The 23,451-nt window shown below is 32.6% G+C and overlaps 1 protein-coding gene across 1 annotated transcript in view; it reads right to left on the reverse strand.

Moving 5' to 3' along the window:
- Nucleotides 1–23,451, reverse strand: part of MMP16 (matrix metallopeptidase 16) — a 193,974-nt gene that overhangs the window by 135,447 nt on the left and 35,076 nt on the right. The window contains exon 3 of the mRNA XM_044683813.1: nt 18,732–19,036. Within this exon, the coding sequence (XP_044539748.1) occupies nt 18,732–19,036 (305 nt within the window). The remainder of the gene's footprint in view (nt 1–18,731; nt 19,037–23,451) is intronic.

A 23,451-nucleotide genomic window follows, 5' to 3' on the forward strand; every position in this document is an offset into this window, starting at 1 on the left:
TCCTCAGACCAACCCTGTGAGATAGAAGATATTATCAACCTCATTTTTTAATGGAAGAGACTGGCAAACAAAGGCAAAATAATTTGCCAAGGCCACAAAGCCAGTGAGTGTCTTAGGCTATCTTTGAACACAGGTCTTCCAGACTATACTTGTGAAGCAATGACTACAAATTATTATAATGCTACTCATTGCAAGAGTAAGGATACAATTACCTCCTGTTCCATTTAATCCTAATAGACCAATCCTTTTTAATTTCTTTTGAATTCTCCAGAAATATTCATTTCAAGATTGTTGCCTTAGAGTGGGGAAGAACCCTACAGTTGATCTAGACTGCCAATGCCATAATTTTATAGATGAGGAAACTAATACAGGAAGATGTGAAACAATTTGTCCAACAATACATCAGTAATCAACAGAGATTTTTTTCATTACATCATGCTATTTTCTGTTAAGAGCTCTTTAAAATCAGTTGGAACCAAAAAAAGGATATAAAACACACACACACATACACACAAAAATACACCCTCACTGTAAGAACCACAAGCGATTATTTAATATAAAATCTAAAATAAAAAGGATTAGTGTCTATTAAACCACATGTTATTCTTTGAAAAATTATGAAATTACATTAATTCCCCACCAGAAGGGAATTTTACAATATGCATGTAGGAAAGTGAAAATATTTTCTAATATAAAAGTCATCAAAATCAAAACATCAATGACTATAGACCTATGTGCATGAACAAAATTGACAGAATAAAAAAATTCAACATATAATAATATATCACAATAAATACCTTGGATGAAAAATATTTGTACAAAAATTAGACATCAGATAGCATTGCAAAGAAATATAAAAAACTTCTAAATGTAATGATAATCATGATAGTCTGCATATTTAAACATATTAATCATGTATATAGCCACATATTGCTGCTGAAGCTAGAGAAGAAAAATAATATCTACCCCCAAGGAGTGTATAATCTAGAAGTATGTTTATATTTTAATAGTTTAATGAGGGTTTTACAAATATATATTATTACTTGATCTGATATAGAGAATGAGGAGCAATTAGTATGTGAGATGTTTTAGAGTAAATTAGTTACATCACAGAATTTCTTAGAAATAATGTTTAGTTGATGATAAAAGTTTTCAAAAAGTTAAATGTTAAAGTTAAACAAGCCTAGGATAATGAGTATCATACAAAGGTAAGGGGAATAAAAATTTAAATTAATGTTACCATGAAGAAAGGATTTCTCATTTGTTGTTTTCCATCTTAAATACTTATTATCCAGAGAGCATGATGAGACTAATACCTCCATAGAGGGAAGGAGATATTTTTTAAGTGAGATGAAAGATGAATTTATTCTCCTTACAGAATCCCTTGGGGAAGCTGATTATTTTATCTTGTATATTGGTGGATTTCTATCTATTGCTGATTTTCTCCTAAGAACGTTTGTTTCCATCTCCCAGTTTAGAGCCATTATAAATATATGTTAGGCAGTTTGGTAAGCACAGTGGATAGAGTGCTAAGCCTGAAGTCAGGAAAACTTGAGTTAAAACCCAGCCTCAGATATTTACTGACTGGGGGGGGGGTGCAGGAATAGTTGCTCAACTTTTGCTTCTGTTTCCTTCTCTGTAAAATGAGCTAGAGAAAGAAATGTCGAACCATTCCAGGACCTTTGCTAAGAAAATCATCCAAAGTGGGTCATAGTTGGATATGATAGGTAGATGACTCAGTGTATAGAACAATGAATCTGGATTCAGGAAGACCAAGGTTCAAATATGCCCTCAGACACTTGCTAACTATTGACATTTGACAAGTCACTTAACCTCTTTTTGCCTAGGAGACTACTCATTGTATCAGTAGACAGAGAACAGGGTCGAGAGTCAGGGAGACCTGAGTTCAGATCCTGCCTCTTGCACTTGCTCTATGACCCTGGGGAAGTCAATTTTATCTTTGTTTGCCTTGATCCACTAGAGAAGGAAATTGGCAAACTACTCCAATATCTTTGATAGGAACACTCAATGGACAGTATGGTCATGAAGCATCAGACATGACTGAATAACAACAAAAAGTATATGTACTTTGGAAAATGTGAAATCTCATTAATAGCACTTACTCATTTGGACAGTGTAAATCACAACCAATCCATGACTAGTCTTCCTGTGTAATTATTTCTCCATGTTCTCATTACTATCATCATATATTAACAACTGGCACATTTCGTATATAATATATATATATATGTATATGTGCATATATATATATGTATATATATATATATATGATTCCCCCAACCAATTATGCAGATAAAGAAAAACTCAAAAAGGTTTAAGTGACAAAGCCAATAAGTCCCAAAATTCAGTTTCAAACTGATTTTTCTGAATCCAAGCCTGATTTTTCCATCCTATTGCATATTAATTTATATTTCCTCATAACACTAGTAAAATTCATCTAGATAATGCAGGAACAAATTATATATCTTATTTTTCTTCAACCTGAATCATCCAACTTTTTTCAACATAGTTAATTTATTTCTTATTTTTGTGGGGGAATTAGTTGGGGTTAATATTTTACTCCTTAAATTTGAACTCATAAATTTGAACCAGGACTTGTGGTAGAGAGTAGACAGAGGCATGAGGTGGATTCAGGAATTTCTTAGATATGGAAATTCTGCTATGGAGCTTTTAGGCTACTCCAGAGCAACCTTGAAAAGACATTTATATCCTTAATTTTTTCTAAATTAAAAGGGTCTTCAACATAAAGATGTTGTTCTTTTTGTTTTATATCTATTTGGAAAAGTAGCTAAGTAATTTTAAGGAGCTACTGGGCAATCAAATTTTTCTAATCTTTAAATATACATCATTTTATAGCTCTATCAAGAATCATAAATAATTACTGCAAGATAAAAATTGTGCAATCAACATTACAATTCTGATATTAAATAGTAATAATAGCTAGCACTTAAAATATATAAAACATTCCAATATGTATCAATTCACTTCATTCTCACAACAACTCTGTTATGTGGATGCTATTTTTTGTGTACTATATACAGAGAGAAATTGAGACTGAGATGGGTCAAGTGATTTTTACAGGATCACAAAACTACTAAACATCAGAGATGAAATTTGATCTCAGGTTTCCCTGACTTCATGACCAAAGCTCTTAACTCTGAAGAAAATTCCATAATTTAAGTAATTAAGTTTAAGTTTAAGTAGTAAGCAACAATAGAGACATAGAAACAGAGCTAGAAAGTACATTAAAGACCACCTAAATCTAACATCATCTTGAAATTAGTGACACAAATGAAAATCAATAAAAGGTAGACTGAGACACATTCTCTTTGAGCTAGATAACATTTTGTTAACCTGCCAATAAACAGAGTATATTATCTCCTCGGTTTCTAAACCAAAGTTTGAGCAGAAAGTTTTGGGAGGGGGCAATGAGCAAATAATAGAACAGGATAGGTGACGAGATGATACAATTGGTTATAGGATTGATGACATCATGAGGTTGAGGACAACATGACTTGTTCCATAGCAGAGGCATGGGGAAGAATATAATTGTTTGGAAACTGGTGTTGAGAGTCTAGCAACAACCTCCTCCTTTTCTCCTGTGACTAAGGAATGTTTGTTATTTGAGTCTGTCTGCAAGATGAGAAATAGTGGACCATGAAGAATAGCTTTGTGCTATACAGATCAACAGACTCCCTGAGGTCCATCAGCATTCATCAGGGATAGTAGATTTATTTGAAGCAAGAATAGAACAATGAATAACAGGGGAAATGCATTGTTAAACTTAACTCATTATGGGTCACCTGAATTTCTGCACTAAATTCAGAGGCAAGGAATTATGATATAGACAGTTAAAGGACAAAATCAATTTACTATAAATAGGATCAATAAAAATGATACAGAATCAACATAATTTTTTCATGAAATAGCTGAGGATCAGAGAGGTCAAATAAGTTGCCCAAATTCTCATAGATAGTAAATAATAGATCTATAATTCATCTAGATTTTATGACATTAAATATAACACCCTTCTCCAAAGAGCTGTACAATTGTGCATACCCTTTGACCCAGCAATATCACTACTAGATCTATATTCTGAAAGAGATGAAAGAAAAAAATGACATGTAATGGGAAATGGCTGTATAAGTTGTAGTATATAATTCTGATGGAATACTATTATAAGAAATGATGAAGAGACTGGTTTCAGAAAATAACTGGGAAGACTTGATAGTAAGTGAAGTGAACAGTACCAAGGTAATATTGCAGACAATAACAACAATATTGTAATAATGATCAACAAAGAGACTTAGCTATTTTAATCAATACAATAATCTAAGACAATTCCAAAATTTCATTATAAAAATGCTATTCCCCTCCAGTTCCTAACTGATGAACTATGTATACAGACTGAAGCATATGGCTTTTCAAATTCCTTTCTTTTCTTTTTTTTTGTAACATGGCTAATATGAAAATATATTTTGCATGACTTCACAAGTATAATTAGTTTTATGTTGCTTGATTTCTCAATGAGTGGGGAAAGATGATAGAGGGAGAAAGAAAATTTGGAGCTCAAAAATTTAAAAATATCTATGTTAAAATAAAATTCAAAACTATTACATAAAAATCACTATGCTGGCCACTGAGGCAAATAAAATGGTACTTGACAGACAGTTTCCACCTCATATCAAGCATATGTCATATAATGAATGGAAAATATTATAACTTTAACAATATCTAGTAAGCTTACACAAATACTTCCCACAGGACTAAAGAGGAGTTATTTTTTTACACTTCCTCAGGTTGTGTCTCCCAAAATGAGCACACCGACTTAGACAAAGTGAAAGTTGTGCTTTTTGAAAATTGATATTGAAGTAAGTGAATTTTATCCTTAAAATATGAATATTTAATGGATTTTCCAATTCTAGACATTTTGTATGGCAATAGAATAAAAATGTTCATATCTGTGTGGTATAAAAGAAATAGTTCTTATTTAAAATTCAGAAATCCTCACTGAGTTCTAGTCACTATTCTGATATTTCCTACCTATTTGAGTTTTTCTAAGCTGCTTAAACTTTCTAGGTCTCAGGCTTCTCATATGTAAAATAAGGAGCTTGGTTAAGCATGGTGGTTGGCAGAAAGAATGGAGGATCTAGAATTAAATGCTCTGAATTCATATCTGGTTTGGACACTCTATTAATAAATCACAAGCATTTATTTAACTTTTGAATATAGTTCAGGTATTGTACCAGATACTGGGGATATACACGCAAAACACTTTCTTTCCTCTTCAAAAATTCTTTCTTTCTCCAATATGAAATGAACCCAAATCATTTAAATTATTGTGACTTCCTTTGCAGTTATTTACCAAAGGAAAAGCTAAGTGACAAAATGACTAGGGTGGTAGTTTTGAAAACTGAAAGATCTCCAAATGATCTCCATATCTTGCAATAAGTACTCACTGGCTATGTAACTTTGAACAAATTAGGTAACCTCTCTCAACCTCAGTTTCTTTAGTTCTAAAGTGAGTAATTATAAAGCACCAACTTTCAGAACTGTTGTGAGGATCAAATGAGATAATACATGTAAAATGCTTTGAAGCTCTTAAAATGATATGATACAATATGATATACATACATTCTCTTATGTATATAATTGTATACAATACAACATATATATATATATATATATATATATATATATATATGACAGGACACAGACTTTATAAGTAGTTGTAGAAGCAAAAGGACAAGAACAGGAACAGGAACAGGAGCAACAGCAATAGTAATTAGAACATGTGCTTTCATTGGTCTCAGGAAAGCCTATGAAGAAAATTACCTTGCCTAATGGAGATCTGCACTGTACTGAAATTTATAATCTTATAATATGTCTAGGGCATTCTGGGAGTTAGAGTGCCTGGTATAGTGTTACAGAAACTCTCTGTCAAAATCAGGACTTAAGCTCTTCCCTAATTCCAAATTCACTTCTCTGCCCATAAAACCATGCTGCCAACTAAACCTGAAAAGATATCAAAATTATTGAATTATATATTTTAAATCCCTTAAAATTAGTAAAAAAGGTACCCTGTGTTACTTATTATTTTATTTGTTTACATAAACTGAATGTTTCTAATAAGAGTGCCAAAAATACATGATTTATTCTCTACAAATCAGCAATGGATAGGATTACATCCCACTGATCTAAGCATACTTAATTCTAATAAGGAATTTTAATAAAAGAACATATTTTTCTAATTCATTATTGGTAAAAGTAGGGTATAATTGTGTAGCAATTTAATATTTTCAAAGAATTTTCTTCAAAACAATCCTGTAAGGAAAATATTTCAAGTAATGTTATATTGCTTTTATAAATGAGTAGACTGAAGCTTAGAAAAGCCCAGCTAATTGCCAAGGTTTATATACTATATAATGGATGGAAGCTGAGAATCAAAATCAAGTTGCCTAATTCCAAGAGCAATACTTTTCCTCTGTACCAGGGTTTCTTCACCTGAGGTCCAGGAGAGAAAAAGATGGAGGGTCAAAGAGATGTATTTTTGGTTCATCTGGTCAAGATAATCAGTTAATGATTGGAAAGGTGATCTTATGGAGACAGAATTCACATAGAAGAAATTACATATCCTTAAAGTACCAAGAGTATAATAGGTACCAAAACTCTAGGGGAGATTAAATTGCCAGGGATGGTGGAAGGAAGCGAGCAAATATTTATTAAGTATCTTCAATGTCTGCGGCAATGTGCTAAACATATTACAAATATTAGTTCATTTGATCCTCACGACCATCCTGCAAGTTTGTTATCTCCACTTTACAGTTAAAGAAACTGAGGTAGAAAGCAGTTAAATGACCTACTCAAGCTCACACAGCTAATAAGTGCCATGTGTGTATTATAAAGTATCTATGGCAGGGAAAGTAGTGGTAGGATAAGAAAACTATGTAAAGTACACTCCAGGATAGAGTAAACAAGATATTGGTAAATTGCCACATGCAAAACTTTTCAAAATCAAATGGATTCAGGTCTGATAACTGATTACCTTTCCAGAAAGAAATATGAATTTTCAGGAGAAGTGAAGGTTGAAGATCTAGCCACAGATGATTGGATTGAACTTTATGGGGAATGGGCAGTGGGGCTTGGTTGAAGGATGAAGCATAACTCTTCCCCAATCACCTATGAATTAGAAGTATCCCAGGTGCACCAGAGAATGAAGAAAGATGGAAATAAAATTCTAAATAAAGGCTATTTCATTGACCAAGTGTCCTTAACATCTGGAGATAGAGAAAATGAATGAGGTATAAAATGTATAGTTTTTGTGTTTTTTTTTCCCCCACCAGGATCATGCCAGTTTTTTTCATTGTTTTAGACTGACAATTTTCTTGCAATTCTGATAGGATCACCCTAAGCAAATGAATGTAGCTAGGGAGTTTTATCAAATTTTATAAAATAGCATTCCCCCTAGGACTTTCATTGGAGGGATTTCCAAAGCTTCAGACATAATCTATCCCTCCCTGAAGCTGGTATGCAGTAAAGCAATTAGGCCAACTTTAGTTTGATTTATCTAGAATGACTTACTGACAGATGACCTGAGTACTAGACACGTCCAAACCCATTAGTACACTTCTATTAGACAAGAAACATTCCCAGAATTCAAAGCTAATTCCTTTTTGCAAGAGGGAACTCCCAATCCAAGCCTATATAGGGAAGATTTCATTTACTAGCAGACTTTTTTTTTTCAGAAATGGACAATATTTTTTTTGGTTAAAAACAACAACAGCAATAACTGAACTAGTTATTTACAAAACAGATTTCCAAGGTGAAAGTAAAAATTACTGACAAATTGTACACGATTTCTTATTGGTAACTCAGACAGATACTGTTCGGGAAAACAGAAAACAAAACCAAATGCAGTTTTCTGAAGTTAATGTTCTTCCTATATGAGCTGAAATTTCCCCTATATACCCCCCTTAATAAGTGATATAACTAGTGAGATTTTACTAAACTTAAAAACATTCAGAGTAGTGAGAAGAATGTTCAAATAATGTAATTATTTTCCCAAAATTCAGATAATAATCAAATTTAACTTTCTACATATATATTAAATGTTTAATTTGTGGTTGGAAGAAAGTTAGAGAGCTTAGATAACCTGGTAAAAGGGTTTAAGGAGAGAAAAAATCAAACAATATAAAATGTAGGTCGATTTATTTCCTGACATTAAGGACAATTTATTATGGAGTAGTAGTGCAGGATGAAATTCTACTCAGCAGGTTTAAAAATAGATAGAAGAAAATACTAAAGGATTTATTATTCCAAACAGCCCCACACCACTACAGTGTACTACCTTAGTCATCTTTTCCAACCCAAAATCTAATACCTCCTGATTAAAAGTGACACAAGAATCTTTTTTCCACATGAGCAATGCATTTTAGGATTAAGAACATGTAAATATCAATTTCAGACACCAGTCAGAACTACCAGAATTAATATTAGCTCAATAAGTTTAATATTGTTTATAATTTTATTAAAAATAGAAAACGTGGAACATTAGTTTCTATTTAAACTGTTAAGGTTATTTTTATTATTACAAGAATCCTTTCTACTGTCCAGGTATGTGAATTTGGGCTAGTTGCTTGAGCTTTCTATGCCTCAATTTTCTCTTATCTAAAATGAGAGGTTAAGATCAGGGTGAACACTAATATCCCACTTGGCCTTATGTGACTATGAATCTACTTTAAAAAATTCTAGTTTGTGGTACTAGGAATTGAACATTGTGCAAATTACACCCCCAAACAGAAAACTAGGTTACTGCAATTGGGTATATGTTCTGCTTCATAAAACATCATCATTTACCTAAGTAGCTCCATATATTTTCAGAGAAATCTATTCTATATTTGAATTCAAGGGGTAACCTTTCATGTAACAACGAATAGAGGCCGTATATGAATTCCAAATCCTTTATCGAACTATTCTAAGATCAGTACTGCAAGATAATCATCTCTGCTGCCATTCCACTGATTTACAATCAGGTGTGTTGCTGCAAGGACTCAAATCAATCACATAATTTACATACATAGTGGAATTTTACTCCCAAATTAGTGTCAATCTTTTCTATCACCTTCTCAAAATATTCTCAAGAGATATGAGTATGGATATTTTGCCACAGATATCTCAGGATGCTGATATAATTACTCATTAGATTATGATTCATCCAACAGCATTGTCAGAACACAGTTCCAATTTACCAATTGCTCAGAAAGTACAAGTCAATAAAGGTCAGAGAGTGGCACAAATGAACCTTTTGGGCACAACCTGCTTAGCCCTTAGCCATTGCTGATTTGTCTTTTTGCATATGGGTGCTCTGGAAAAAGTGTGCTGCCCAAGTAAGCAGAAATAGGCTAAAGCAGAGGAAGGACCTAATACAGAGAAGAATACACACTTAGAACTTAATGAATGTTGTTAACTCAATAAATGACCAGCAATTATGAGAAAAATAGGAGGGAAAGAAGATGAGGGCTAAATCTTGCAGTCATTGATTATTTTAGGAAATCAAGATCAATTCATAATCTTGGTCTCCTAATTTTCTCAGATGTAAAAAATAATTTTGTTTCCCGATTTGATTTTATTTTGAATCTCATCAGTAACATCAGTAACATCATGCATTACTATAGGTGGTTTAGGTTTTTGGTGTCCTAAAATAAATATTACAGTGTTTTAGATCATGTATTTTTATTTATTATGTGAAAGCATTTTGTGAAGCACTCAGAATTTCTGCATACGTGGCAAAAGCTTTGTAAATTACATATACATCTGGAAACTCCAGAGATCACGTGATCTCCTCGCTATACATGCGCCTTATTGAATGAGGTTATAAATAATGAGGAGAGACAGAGATAGCATTCTGCACAAGATGTCACAGCCTTGAAGAAGCAGGTTTATCAATCAAGAAAGAGACTCTTCCCCCTAACTTCAGATTGTAATTACCTCTACTTCACTCTCACCCAGTTTCAACCTTCTGGTGATTACTGTCAGAAACTATCAACTTGATGTATACTTGCAGATTTGTCCAAAAAGGCAAGTCTGCCCATATGTTGTATTATTTCCAACAAAATCAAAGAGTAAAATGAAGAGAATTGTATTTATAAAATATTCAGATATGCATGACATTGATCCTGTTACAAAATGCCTGTTTTGTACCTTCATCCCTTATTTTATACACACACAGATTCTTTATAGTAGTGAACAGGCCCAAATGAGTAATTAGTTGTAGCTCTTGATATCACCCTGCCAAACATTATGGATTGGAGTTTTATGCTTTACCTAATATTGTAAAGAGAATCATTAGAAGTTCTAAAATAACAATAAATCTAATATCTTTATCTTTTAAGGTAATCCACTTTATTATTGTGTCAAAACTGATAATTTCCCCATCCCCATATATTTTCTTTCAATAGGGCAAGGAATCAATAAATTAATTAATATAAGGTATAAATATAAATTATAATAAATATAAAATATAAAATAAAACATTTAGCCCATAAGAGACAAATAAGAAGTTCTAGGAGAGATCTTTCTTTATTGATAGAAGAAATACTTAATTTCCTTACAATCATTTCTCATAATTAGCACTATACAATTATATTCCTAAGACTTTAAGCTCTTGAAATTTAGGGAAGCTTTAGCATATGTGATTTCTTAACATGCTCATAATAATCTTGTTATACTATTAAGTCCAGAAGCTCTAGTGTACTTTCCTAGCAAATTATATATAGGAACATATACTCTAACCTTACTTTCCCAATTCAAATACTGTATATCAACAAAAATATTTCTACTAATTTGCATACAGAGGCCTCTCAAAAAACAGATCAAATAGCAGACAGCAATTCTGTTCAGACTTGCATGACCAAATGCATAAATCCTCTCTGTGATGCGCCTTACTGGTTCAATTGAACTTTTGCTTGAATACTTCTAGGGAGGAAGGAAACTTAGCTCACTAATATTTTGGATAATTAAAACTGAGATATTTACACATTATAATTGATCTTATTAGACTACCTTATGCCTTCTATACAATGGTTCTACTTCTATCTGTGTGAGCAAAAAATAAAAAGTTTAATTACTCTTTCACATGACAACTCCTCAGATATGTGAAAAAAAACATGAGTCCCCTTACAACTCTCTTTTTCCAGGTTAACCCCCCCAATAGATCATATACTATGGCTGAAATTTCCCTAACCACCAAAGTGAAGATTCTCTGCACATGACTGAATTTTTTCAATGTTGCTCATAAAATGTCAGACGTCAAATGAAATATAATAATCTACATGGAGGATGACATAAAGAGAATACAATGGTATTATCAAATTTTTTTAATCTACAGAATATATCTAAGAATGAACTGGCTTTTAGGGCAGCAAGAAGGAACACTCTATTTTATGGTTATTTATGGTTAACTCAAATCTTAAGATACATATACAATAGGATGACAGATAAGTAAATAATAAATATATACAATGAAAATATAAAACTATTTCTGAGATGGAGGGACCCGGCAACATGGAGAGACAGAGTATATGTCTAATGTAGTAGATAGCACTTGAACTAAACCTGGAAGGAAGATAGGAATTCAGTGAGGAACAGGGAAGGATGTAGTTCATTTCAATAATGAAGGTAGAAAGAGCAAAGGCATAGAGACTGGTTGGACAAAGTAACTACCTCTGAGGTTCCTTCCAGTTGACATTCTGGACACATTTCCCTTTGCCACATAGTAAACTTAAGTGGATTTTCCTGTAAATCTTTTTTCATAATTGATACTTTTGTAATTAGAATCATTCATTATTTTCTATATATTTCTACATTTAATAATACCCATCAAGTTTTGGACTGATTAAACCTGGTTAAAAGAATGTTTAAAATAACTTTAAATAATATATTAAACATTTTCTTTGTAAATGCTTTAACTCAAATTTTATAGTTTCTTTCTAAGCATTTGTATTTCTAACAAAGAAATAATCATAAAATATAGAAATGGTTATGACGAAGAGATTATTTAATACAATCCATTTAGTTTTACATTTAGAAACCAGGGTCTAGAGGCATTCGGTGGTTTATTTGAAGCCCTCTAGAGGGCAAATACTAAATGAAGAATCCAACCCCAACTATAGCCCCAACTTTCTGCTTCTACTACACCATATCACCTCCTTTAAAGGAAAATGATATACATTTTCTGTTTCAAATGGAGAAATTGACATAATAAATAATTACAACTTCTATAAAAGTATACCAGTATTACTATTATTCTAATGGAATCTTTTCTCTATCTTAAACAAATTCTTATTGTTAGTCACTCTGTGAACATTTCTCAAAAGGTGGGATAATCTTAAACAAATTGATAGGAAAGTGGATAACAATGTATTAAGTGTTCCTGACAATCTGAGATACTGTTTATCTCTTTTGAGGAAGGCAGAATTCAAATTGCCTTCATTAGAGGAGCAATATGCTGTGGAAAATGAGCTGGGTACTTATCAGGAGGCTCCTTGATTTGCATTTTTTCTAAAATAATGGAGCTGCTCTATTTGCTAGCTATTCCAGAGCTACAAAAGAATGTGAGAAAGAAAACAATTCAGGTGAATAACTCTGAAAGCCTTTGAAAGATAGAATTTGAAAGAAAGAAAATAAATTTATCACTGAAGATGTCAGCTGTTCCACACCATATCATTCCAAAACAACTGAATATACTATACACAAGTTTAGATCCAGGAAATGTATTGACATCAATGAGTCTTAGTTATCCCCACACCTGCTACTTCCTAAAGCAAAACGAAAAGCTGCTTTCTAGATAAATGATCAATACTTCAACGTGACACTGCTTTAGCCACCCTGCTGTTACTGTTTAAGGGTTGAAATTCCAATTAAGCAGTCAATCTTTATGGTATCACATCGTCAATGGTCAATTAATATCTCCAGGAATCCCTGAGATGGTGTAGGATGGTTATTTTACAAAGACTCATTTACTTAAAGCTCACAAAGCAAAATCCTATTTGAATTATTTCATAGATTGAATAGTAAACAATTTCTGTAAGCATACTTGCCTGATGAATAGCAAATTTATACAATATGAGTTGTGAAGTTACAAACTGTGAGTTTTAACAAACTGCTAAATCTTTTCTGATACAAAAATAAACTTTTATTTAAGACCTTACTCTTCTCAGTTTCTTTAATGATGATATTTCTCATAATAAAGAATTGAAACACATATTTCTCTAGGATCCAAATTGCACTGTAGATTTTTCTTTCTGAAAAGAGTGTTTCCTTTTTTAAAATTCATACTTGGTGACTAAAGCATCAATTATTAAGCAAACATATAAAGGTGTTCTGCATCTTTTTTCATTGAAGCTTGCAAAATATCTTAGGAAAAATTGGGTTATTCCAACAGTAAACAGTGAACCAGTTGTATCTATTCACTCGGAGTGGAAAAGTAATTTAAAATTTTATTCTGGGTGACAGTCAATTTCAATATTTCAATTTTACAGATTCTACTGCAATCTTAAAAATTCAAATTTCTATCAGAAATAAATGTAAATGTCTATTGCTTCATAGAGAAACTCTTTCCATGGGGAATAATTATAATAATGCCTCTTACTTGGCCAACTTGGGAAATTTTCAAAAAATTATATCTCATTCCATTAAGGGTAAAAAAGGAGATCTGAAATGAACTGAATTTTTTTTTATTTTGTAAAAATGTTTTATTTTACCAATTACATGTAATAACTTTTTCCACATAATTTTTCTGAAGTTATATAATCCAAATGGACTTCTTCCCTCCCTTTCTTCCCCCCTTTCCAGATATGGTAAGTTATTTGATCTGGGTTATACATTAGATTATATAGCATTGTTATGCAAAACATATTTAAATATTGTTTATTTTTGTAAAAGAATAATCATATAAAACCCAAACTACAAAATAACACCCCCCCAAAATAAAAGCTTTCATCTGCATTCATCTCCAATAGAACTGAAAATTTGAGCCAGTTTGAAATCATTATTAGAAAAGGACACACCTGTTTTTTAAAATATTTAAATTTCTATTGAAAAAGTAAGAACTACCTCAGGAACCATACAGATATTTCTAAACTATTACTTAACATATATTCATTAGCATTTTAATGATCCCCCATAGAATTTTAAAAAGCATGAATTCTTTCCCTAATTCCTCTTTGCCTAATTAAATAAGTTGTTTTCAATGTCCTAAAAAGAGGAAAAATAAAAAAGAGAAGAAGAAAAATAGTTCAATTTTAATTAACAAATGCTTATCAAGTATAGTTGAGGTAAAGATGAGGTAAAGTACTAATCCAGGGAGCTACAAAGACAGAAATGAAATAGTATCTAAATCAAAGAGCTTATTATGTTCCTGTTGTAATGACACATCATGCAAACAAAGAAGTAAAGACCAAATATAAATAAAGTAATTTAGAGAGTACTAATAATTTTAGGTCTAAGGAAATATCACAAGTAGGAAGTAGGAACTAAGTTGCACTTTGAAGGATAGTAGGAAATCTATAAGAGAAAAGGCAAGGAAGAACTTCATTTCAAATTTGGGCATTCGTGTAGGTAAAGGTGATCATGTAAAGGGATCAGGTAGCAGGCTAGTTTCACTGACAAGTGAATGAAGAGGAGGAATATGAAATAAGATTTTAAAGGTAGGTGACTGTTAGGTTATGGAGGACTTTAAATACCTAAATGAGTTTTTTCCTAAATCTAGAACAAAAGGGATCTAGTAAATATTTTCAGTTAGGGTATGACATTAAATCTGTACTTTATTAATAATAATTTGCTAGTTGTTTATAGGATAGACTGAGAAGGGGAGATGGACACAGGGATACCAACTGAGAGATAATGCAGTAATCTAAGTGAAATGTGATAAAGACCTCGATTAGGATAGAAGCTTTTATTCGAAGGCGAGGAACCTAGGAATTGTGGCAATTGGCAGCTACATAAGGGAAAGAGACAAAGATGATCACGATGATGTGCACCAGGCAGATGTTGGTAGAATCAACATAAATGGAGGAGTTTGACTGATGAAAAGATTTAGGGAAAAAGAAAATGAGTTCTGTTTGCTCATGTTGAGTATGAGGTGCCTGTGGAATATCCAGGTAGAATCATGACAAAATCATAGCATTTCACAATTGGAAGCAATCTCAGAACCCATTTAATCTAACCTATATACAGCAGGCAGTTGGCACAATGTGGCTAGAGTCTATGAGGGGATTGATAGTTGCATATATGGACCCAAGGGTCTTCTTAATTGAGATTTGTAATGAACAATGAAAGGTAGTGAGATTACCAAAGGAGAGTATTGAGAGAGAAAAGAGGCCAGGATAAAACCTTAAGGCATATCCTCACTATAGACAACAGGAACACAATGCATTAGCAATGGAGTCTGAGAAGGAACAGTTAGACAATTACATTTTTAAAGTATTGCCACAGAAGCCAAAATAGAGCAAATTTTTGGAAGGAAGAGTAGATCTTCAGTATTAAAAGCTGTAGAGTTTATCAAGGATGAAGAAAAGAATGACCAGGTGTCAGTGAAGTGGACATGTCAGAAGTCAGATTTTAAAGTCTTGAAAAGTAGGCAAGGAATGTGTATAATCCTTTCTAGCAGCTTGAATATAAGAATTGAGAACCATAACCTAGTCTCTTGAGCAAATGGCAGGACATTCTTTTTTTTTGTTGTTCTGTTTTGTTTTTAGTTTGGTTGATTTTAGCCATGTTTTATATAGCAGAGAGGAATCCCATGGATTAGGAAAGATTAAAGAAGAAAGGATAAAGATAATGGAGGAAATTAAGAGTACAAAACAAAAGGATTAATAGAATAAGTAAAGATTTAGCCAAGGCAAAGAGAGAAGAAAAGCCCAACTTTTCTTGGCAAAGGAGACGAGAATGGAGATTATAAAATGGCAAAGCAAAAGGATAGTTCAAAAGATTATCACTATTTTCATGGCAAAATAGGTTAAGAAGTCATTGACTGGAGTTGTGATAGAGGTAGGGCAAAGAATATGGTACAGAATATCTGAGGAAAAGGGAGGAGGTCAATATGGAATATTTCTTGTGGAGACAATGATAGAATATTGATTGAAAAGGATAGAAATATTCTTTTGTAGCAGTTTGTTCCCAATTGAGATTTAATAACTTAAATACGTAGTGAAGTTAATCAGCATGGTCATGTTACTTTCTTTAGGAGAATTCAGTAGCAAATTAGTATGAATCTGATGATGGTGGAGGCAGAACAGAACTGAGGTTGGGAAACTTATGGATAGTAACAGAGTAAGGGGTGAAAATATTAAAGGGTAGCTAGCATGGTTACATTAGTCAAATATAGAATCAAAATTGTTAAGGGAAAAAAAAGGAAACCAGAATAAATGTGAACTAGCAGAACAAGGAGGCAAGAAGAGACATGAGGTCAGAGTCAAGATGAAGTACAGATTAGGAAGCATGAAACAAAAGAAGGGATTTAAAGTATATTTTGGTCAGATAAAATTTATATTATGGAAATATAACAGTTTGTAATAACGGTAGTCAGATAATTAGTATGATTCTTACTGGATGTTAGTGAAATAGAACAATGAAAGAGGGCATAAGACTTTGGGAGGGTGATTGAATAGAAGCCTGAGCATCTGAAGGGACAATAATCTGTATTTGAAGTCCACCAGAATGATGCTGTGGTAGAGAAAAAGTTCTAAATTTCTTGAATAAAGAAAGGAACATGATGTGCAAGCTAATATGTACCTATGGCAAGAAGTTGGACTAGGAAATTTTGATGAAATTAATAGACTTGAAAGGAAGAGATGTTGCTTAATGATAGTGTCAAAGAGACACTCTATGAATGAATAAGGAGAAAGGATACGCTTATTTCTCTTCTTTTCACTTTTCTTGGAGAATGTGAGAAGAAAATAATTCTCTCCTAGAGAGGGATAACCACTGATGCAATGTCTTCTGAAAATAGAGGTTGAAATGAATAGTAGAAACTGTTTAAAAAGCCAGTTCCAAAGGATAAAAGTAGTTTGGAGGAATAATAAACACATAAAGAGTAGAAATAAGGTAAATAGGGAAGGAAGTATGGAGAGTGTGAGCAAGAGGTGGTTTTCAGATGATTCTGATTATTATGGCTGAAAAATAAAGTTGAGAAGAATAGTAATTAGAAATTTTGCAGAATCTCAGAATAAGACTATTACAAAGGGCTTCAGCATCCATTTTGTCCAACCCATAAATTAAAGGAATTCCTCTTATAGCATCACTTTTGTCAACACTTTCAAGCTAAAACTCAAACAAAATTCCTTAGAGCCATGCACTATATTTCTTGATGGTCATTTCAAGTGTGTTATTCTTGTTTTCCCTATTGTAAGTTTCTTGAATTGAACTGACTCTATGCTCTGTAATTTCCTTACATGGAGGAGGTTTTGCCCCTATCAAGTAGGCATTCCTAATAGTATATTTATGAAATTACAACAAGGCTAAATTAGGGTATTGAAAGCACAGATATATATTGATTTCTCCCTACCCACCTCAACTCCAACAGAAATGTGATAATGTAACTATTTATTGGTTTTTATTCTTTTTTGGTAAATGGGAAATATCATAGACTAAGTTATATATTTTAATATATTTTAGTTGCTGCCATTCCAGTATGTATATTTGGAAATCTATGATGCAGAATGTAAGAAAGAGTGAATATATGTAGGGTGTGTTTGTGTGTGTGTGTGTGTGTGTGTGTGTGTGTGTGTGCCTGTCTATTGGAAAGCTAGTTTCAGAGAATCACAAAAGTTCTATGTTCTATTTTGTACAATATCATAATGGCTTTCTAATCCAATTAATAATGGAAAAGCAATTCTGACTATAAAATACTCAACTAGTGGCCATCTAGATATTGAAGGAAAAGAAGCCCAACACCTCTTGTGGTGGCGCATACTCCTTTTAGACAATTCTAATTGTTATTTTTTCCCCTTGACATCAAGGCAGGAAGGAGAATAAAGGGAATATTAAATTAAATGTTCATGAATCAGCTCAAAGGAAAAGGCCAACATATGGGAACTGAGGGAACACTAAGTAAAGAAGAAAAGGAAGCAAAGAATTTAGGCAAAAGGGGAGAAATAAGGTAACATGGTATGCTGCTGATGTCATAGGGGAAAGCAGAGTAGACAGGAAGTATTGATCACACACAAAAAGGGTTAGCAAAAGTTATAATTAAGTGGAAAACTTTGTAATGAAGAAAATTGAATCAGAATTATATTTGACATAAACATACATTTTGAGTTTTCCATAAAATATAGAGAAAAAGAAACTTATAGAAAAAGGTAATTCTAACTCTTACAGAATATGAAAGGGATTCATGAATGGCATTTGACCATTTAAAAAAAAAAGAAAAACACTATAGTAAGGATAGACTACTCCACACTCCAAAGGCCCCTAGAATGAGTCATGAGTCAAACACATGCTTATAATAGGTTTAAAGTTAACAATGAATATGAAAAATCATTATCTGTTTTAAACCAGTTACTTGGGCACCTTAAGTTCAAAGAAAAACATTAAAGAATGCTTATTATATTTGTAATGCAGGAAGGAAGGAAGGAAGGAAAGAAGGAAAGAGGGAAAGAAGAAAGGACAAAAGGAAGAAATACGATAAAAGAAAAATGAAAATGTGTACTTACCATCATGATTAGGATTCCCTAGTGTCCATGGTTCATCTGAATCAAAATGAGTATCTCCCCCAATTCCTGGTCCAGGGAAGTAGGCATGTGCCAAAAAGCCTCCTTCTCCATCAAAGGGAGAACTGTCTCCATGAAAACCTGATGCAAAAATGATTGTGATGTCCACATCTCTTTTTCCATTTTCTAATTCACTGTAGGGAACTTCTTCAAATGTCAGAGGAGTTACATTCTGCCATACATCAAAGGCACGGCGAATAGCTTTACGTGTTTCAGGATCGCCTACTTTTGGAGTTACGTTCTTTATGCTGAAATTAAGAAGAGAGAAAGAAAAGAAAACAAAATGAATAGATACATTTAGTCTCTTTTATCCTAATTCCTACAGAAATTGATGTAACTAATTGATGACAATAAAACCTCACTTGAGGAAGGGAACATAACCTTATTTTAAAAGGGAATGTAATGTAAAATCTGCATATGTAAATGCAGGAACTCATCATTATTTAGCTCTTTGATTCTCAACAGTGCAGCATTTATCTACCAAGTCTATGCCTGGGAAATTTTTCTTTGCAGAATACTTGACAGTATGAAGAGTGGATCATTGAGCAGCTACTTTACCTCTTTAGCCCAATAGGATATCAGCACTGACAAGTGATCACGTTATTGTGATCAAATAGCTGTTACTGCTATCAGCTGAAATAAAAATAGATATTTCTTTGTTCTTATAATTACTTTTAGAATAACATTGTATTGTGCTCAGTTCAAAACAAGGTCTTAAAGACAGTTTTAGGCTTTTCTTTATCTTTGAAAATTTAGTTTTCAAAGTTAAGTCTTAATTTAAAACAAAAAGAAATACCTTAACCTCATTACTATTTCTGATGTTCTTTTGCTATCTTGTTAAGTATTTTGTTTCTTATTACAAAATGAAGTAATATAGAAAAGTAGTTATTTATCGAAAAGCTTCAATAATTACATTGTCAGAAACAATTACTTCTGAATTCTTTAGCTTCAACTCTTAATTACAACATATCTCTAAAAACTTTCCTTAGTTTGAAATTCATCATATGTTATTCTTTGAATCTGTTTCTTTTGTTAAACAGAAATAGCTGGGAGGGAAAAGAATACATACTCTCTTCAATGACATGTATTGTTTTAAGTGAAATGAATTTAGTCTAATGGTATCATGTAAAAGGGTTTAAAATCCCTTTACATAAAAAAAAAAAAAGAAAAGTGATTACTGGTCTCTCTTGACTTCAACTTCTACTCCTTCTATAACTCCCATTGTGTTCCTAAGATCTATGGACTTCCCTTAGATTGATCAAGGGATAAAGCATATAATTACAATATAACTATACTTAAAACCTGCTCAGATAGTAACTTGCCTAGAGTCCCAAGGGAGTACCCAAGGCAGGATTCAAAGCCAAAACAATGCTAACATTTTCTATAAGTGGAAAACTACATAAACTGGTCCAGAAATTAGTCATATAGATTTCTGAGGTAATGTTTATGCATTTCTACAAATTCATTTAAACATTTTTAGAGAATGAGTGATGATCACAAAATGGATTTGAATGTTTACCTATATGCAAACTTACATAGCCTTTAAGCCTAATGACCAGACATTTCCAGGTACCTAGCATTTCAGAGAAGCTTGAAAGATATGTAGCAGAAGTTTTAAATACATATCCCTTTAGCTTTTAGTCATAGAGTTCCCATTTCTCATTTCCTTCTGTATCCTGTGGAACTGATACAAATGTAGAGCTCTCTTTGAAGTCAATAGGATCTCCATGCTCAATCAGCTATACTGGTGCAAAGAGCAAGAAGAAAAATGGTTCTGAGATGGAAATCATTACTCATTAGCAACCTCTATGCTCCTCCGCTACTGTCATAACACATTCTCATATTATGTGCACATCATACTAGTTTCCAACCTGTGCATTCCTTATGTGCAATACATTTGCATTCAATGCCCCAAACCCTGAAAGGTAAATATTAAGGAAAATGTTGTGAGAAAATGGAGACTTTTTCAAAGAAAGATTTTTAAGAGATGTACGCTTTAGTATAGGTTTAGACCCTACTTGTATACTATTCTTAGTTATATATAGTCTTGTTTTAGAAAGGGAATTCCAAGGATAAGAATAAGGTCAAAGTTACTTTGTATTTTGTATTTTGGTACTTCTTTAAAGTTGCAGAAAATTTCAAGAATCAAATATTATATGCAATAAATACACAATATTATATTATATGCAAATATATTATATGCAGAAAATTTCAAGAATCAAATATTATAAAGACAATGATATTTAATGTTACAATTAAAAATACATTAAGCTCTTATAATTGTGGCAATAGGAAAATTGTGGCAGTAGAAAAATAGGAAAAAAAAGTAGAAAAATCTACATCTCTAGAAAAAAGCCTTTAAGTGAAATATATCAATGATCCCAAGTAGAACATTTTCCTTGTCTAACAACTGACAGATGTAAAAATTCACCATCATAGTTCACATTTATGTAGTCATTTAAGGTTTATAGCTTTTATATTTTTCTTATATATAGTTTATGTACTTTTCTCACAAAACATTGTGATATTAGATAGTACAATTATGAAACTAGGTTCAAAGTGTAGGAAATTAAGACTCAAAGGGCTAAATAGTGTCATATAACTAATTATAAATAGCACTGAATAAGGTTTACAATGCATCATCTCATTTGATCCTCATTATCCTGACCTTACATGGAAGCAAATGCTAAGAGATTTACCTAGGATCATAAAAGTAGTAAATATCTAAGGCAGGGCTTGAACGCAGATCCTCTTGAGTACAACTAAAACACCATATCCATGGCAACATCTAGCTGACTATTAAGTGGTAGATTCATGGCTTAAATGTAGCTCTTCTGACTCTAAGAGCAGGGCTTCTACCAGTGTGTCATACTGACTCCATGAGATGGAAGACCCATACGAGAAGTCTGATCAGTCAATGTAAAGACTGAAGACTTCCAAATTATGCCTTTTTTCTATCCTTTGTCTTAATGAATTTCTATGCGGATTAGGAAGTTCATTTGGTTCACTCATATCTATATTTAATAAACAAGATTTTTAAATAAGGTTTTGAATCACTAAATCTTGAAACCTTCCACCTGGGAGTGACATTAAAGGCAATCTAGTCCAAATAACTAAGCAGTGCATAAGTCCCCTCTACATCTTTCCCAACAAATATTTATCCAGTCTTAATTTGAACGTCCTCAGTGTTAGGAAACTCACTAACTCAGGAGACATTCTGTTCTGTTCTAAAGAGCTCAATTTATTAGTCAAGCCTTCCTCATGATGGGCACCAATCTGCCACTTGGTAACTTCTCTTCACTGGTCTTGGGTTTTCTATTCTGGAGTCAAGGAAGAAACATCTAATTCATTTCCCATCCAGCAAGCTTTCAAATATTTGGTACCAGTTATTATTTTCTTCTCAAAAAAACATTTCAAAATTCATCTTCCCAATCCACATATGAAATGGCTTGGGTTTTCTTTACCACCATCTTGAGTCTTGTTAACTGAAACTTATTAATTTTAATTAGTTCCAAAATAACAACGTAAAGTCTTACAATTATAAAAAGGAGACAACAAATTCTAATGAAAGAGTACATAAGGGGGGCAGCTGGGTAGCTCAGTGGAGTGAGAGTCAGGCCTAGAGACAGGAGGTCCTAGGTTCAAACCCGGCCTCAGCCACTTCCCAGCTGTGTGACCCTGGGCAAGTCACTTGACCCCCATTGCCCACCCTTACCACTCTTCCACCTATGAGAGACAATACACCGAAGTACAAGGGTTTAAAAAAAAAGAGGAAAAAAAAAGAGTACATAAGGATTGAAGATAGAAAAAGAAGTGTAAACAATGTTACATCTTTTGATTATTTTCTTCTCTTGGTAGTTTATAAGTGAAGTAAGTTTAACATCAAATATTGAGTTGATTTTACACCCTTAGAATGGCTAGTACAGATAAAATACTCTCATAGCTACCCACTAATAGTGGGAATTAGGGCCTAAAAATTAAACTCATATTTTTACCATCATAACCACTGGTATATTAATACATTTCTACTATTTCTATGATTAAAAGAACATTTCATTAATTATTTAATTACATATCAAAACTCACTGCATCTTCATAGAAGTAAAAACATAGACCTATAATTTTATTATTCTAAGGAACTTCTAGGGGTTGGTAACTTTTTAGCAACATAATCTTAAAAGAATAACTTAGAGCTTTGAGAGGTTAAGTGACTTGCCCAAGATATAGTTAAAAGGCCTTCAATCCAGGTGTTTCTGCATCTTGACTCCTTTTTTCCATGATAAAATAATTATAGGGTGCTTATGAATATTAATTTAATTCAATTCAATCCAATGACCACTTCTTAGGTTTCTACTGAGTATAAAATAGACTATTAAGGATATAAAACAACAGAAATCACTCTAATAAATGTGATATATGAACTAAAGTTGTAAAAAACAAAGGGCTATGTGAAATCCAAGGATAGAAATTGTCACTACCTACAAGGAGTGAACACCTTCAAGGAAAAAGTTTGTTGGCTAGCTAGTCAATAAATAATAAGTGTTATTGAATATATGCCATGATAAAGATAAGGGCTGATGCTGGGAAGGTTTCTTGGATCAGAAGCATCTGAGTGGCTCTTTAAAGAAGGGATAAGAATATTTTATAGAAAGGGAATCTCTAA

Source organism: Gracilinanus agilis, chromosome 1 (assembly GCF_016433145.1).
Source record: "Gracilinanus agilis isolate LMUSP501 chromosome 1, AgileGrace, whole genome shotgun sequence".
NCBI classification, from domain to species: Eukaryota; Metazoa; Chordata; class Mammalia; order Didelphimorphia; family Didelphidae; genus Gracilinanus; species Gracilinanus agilis.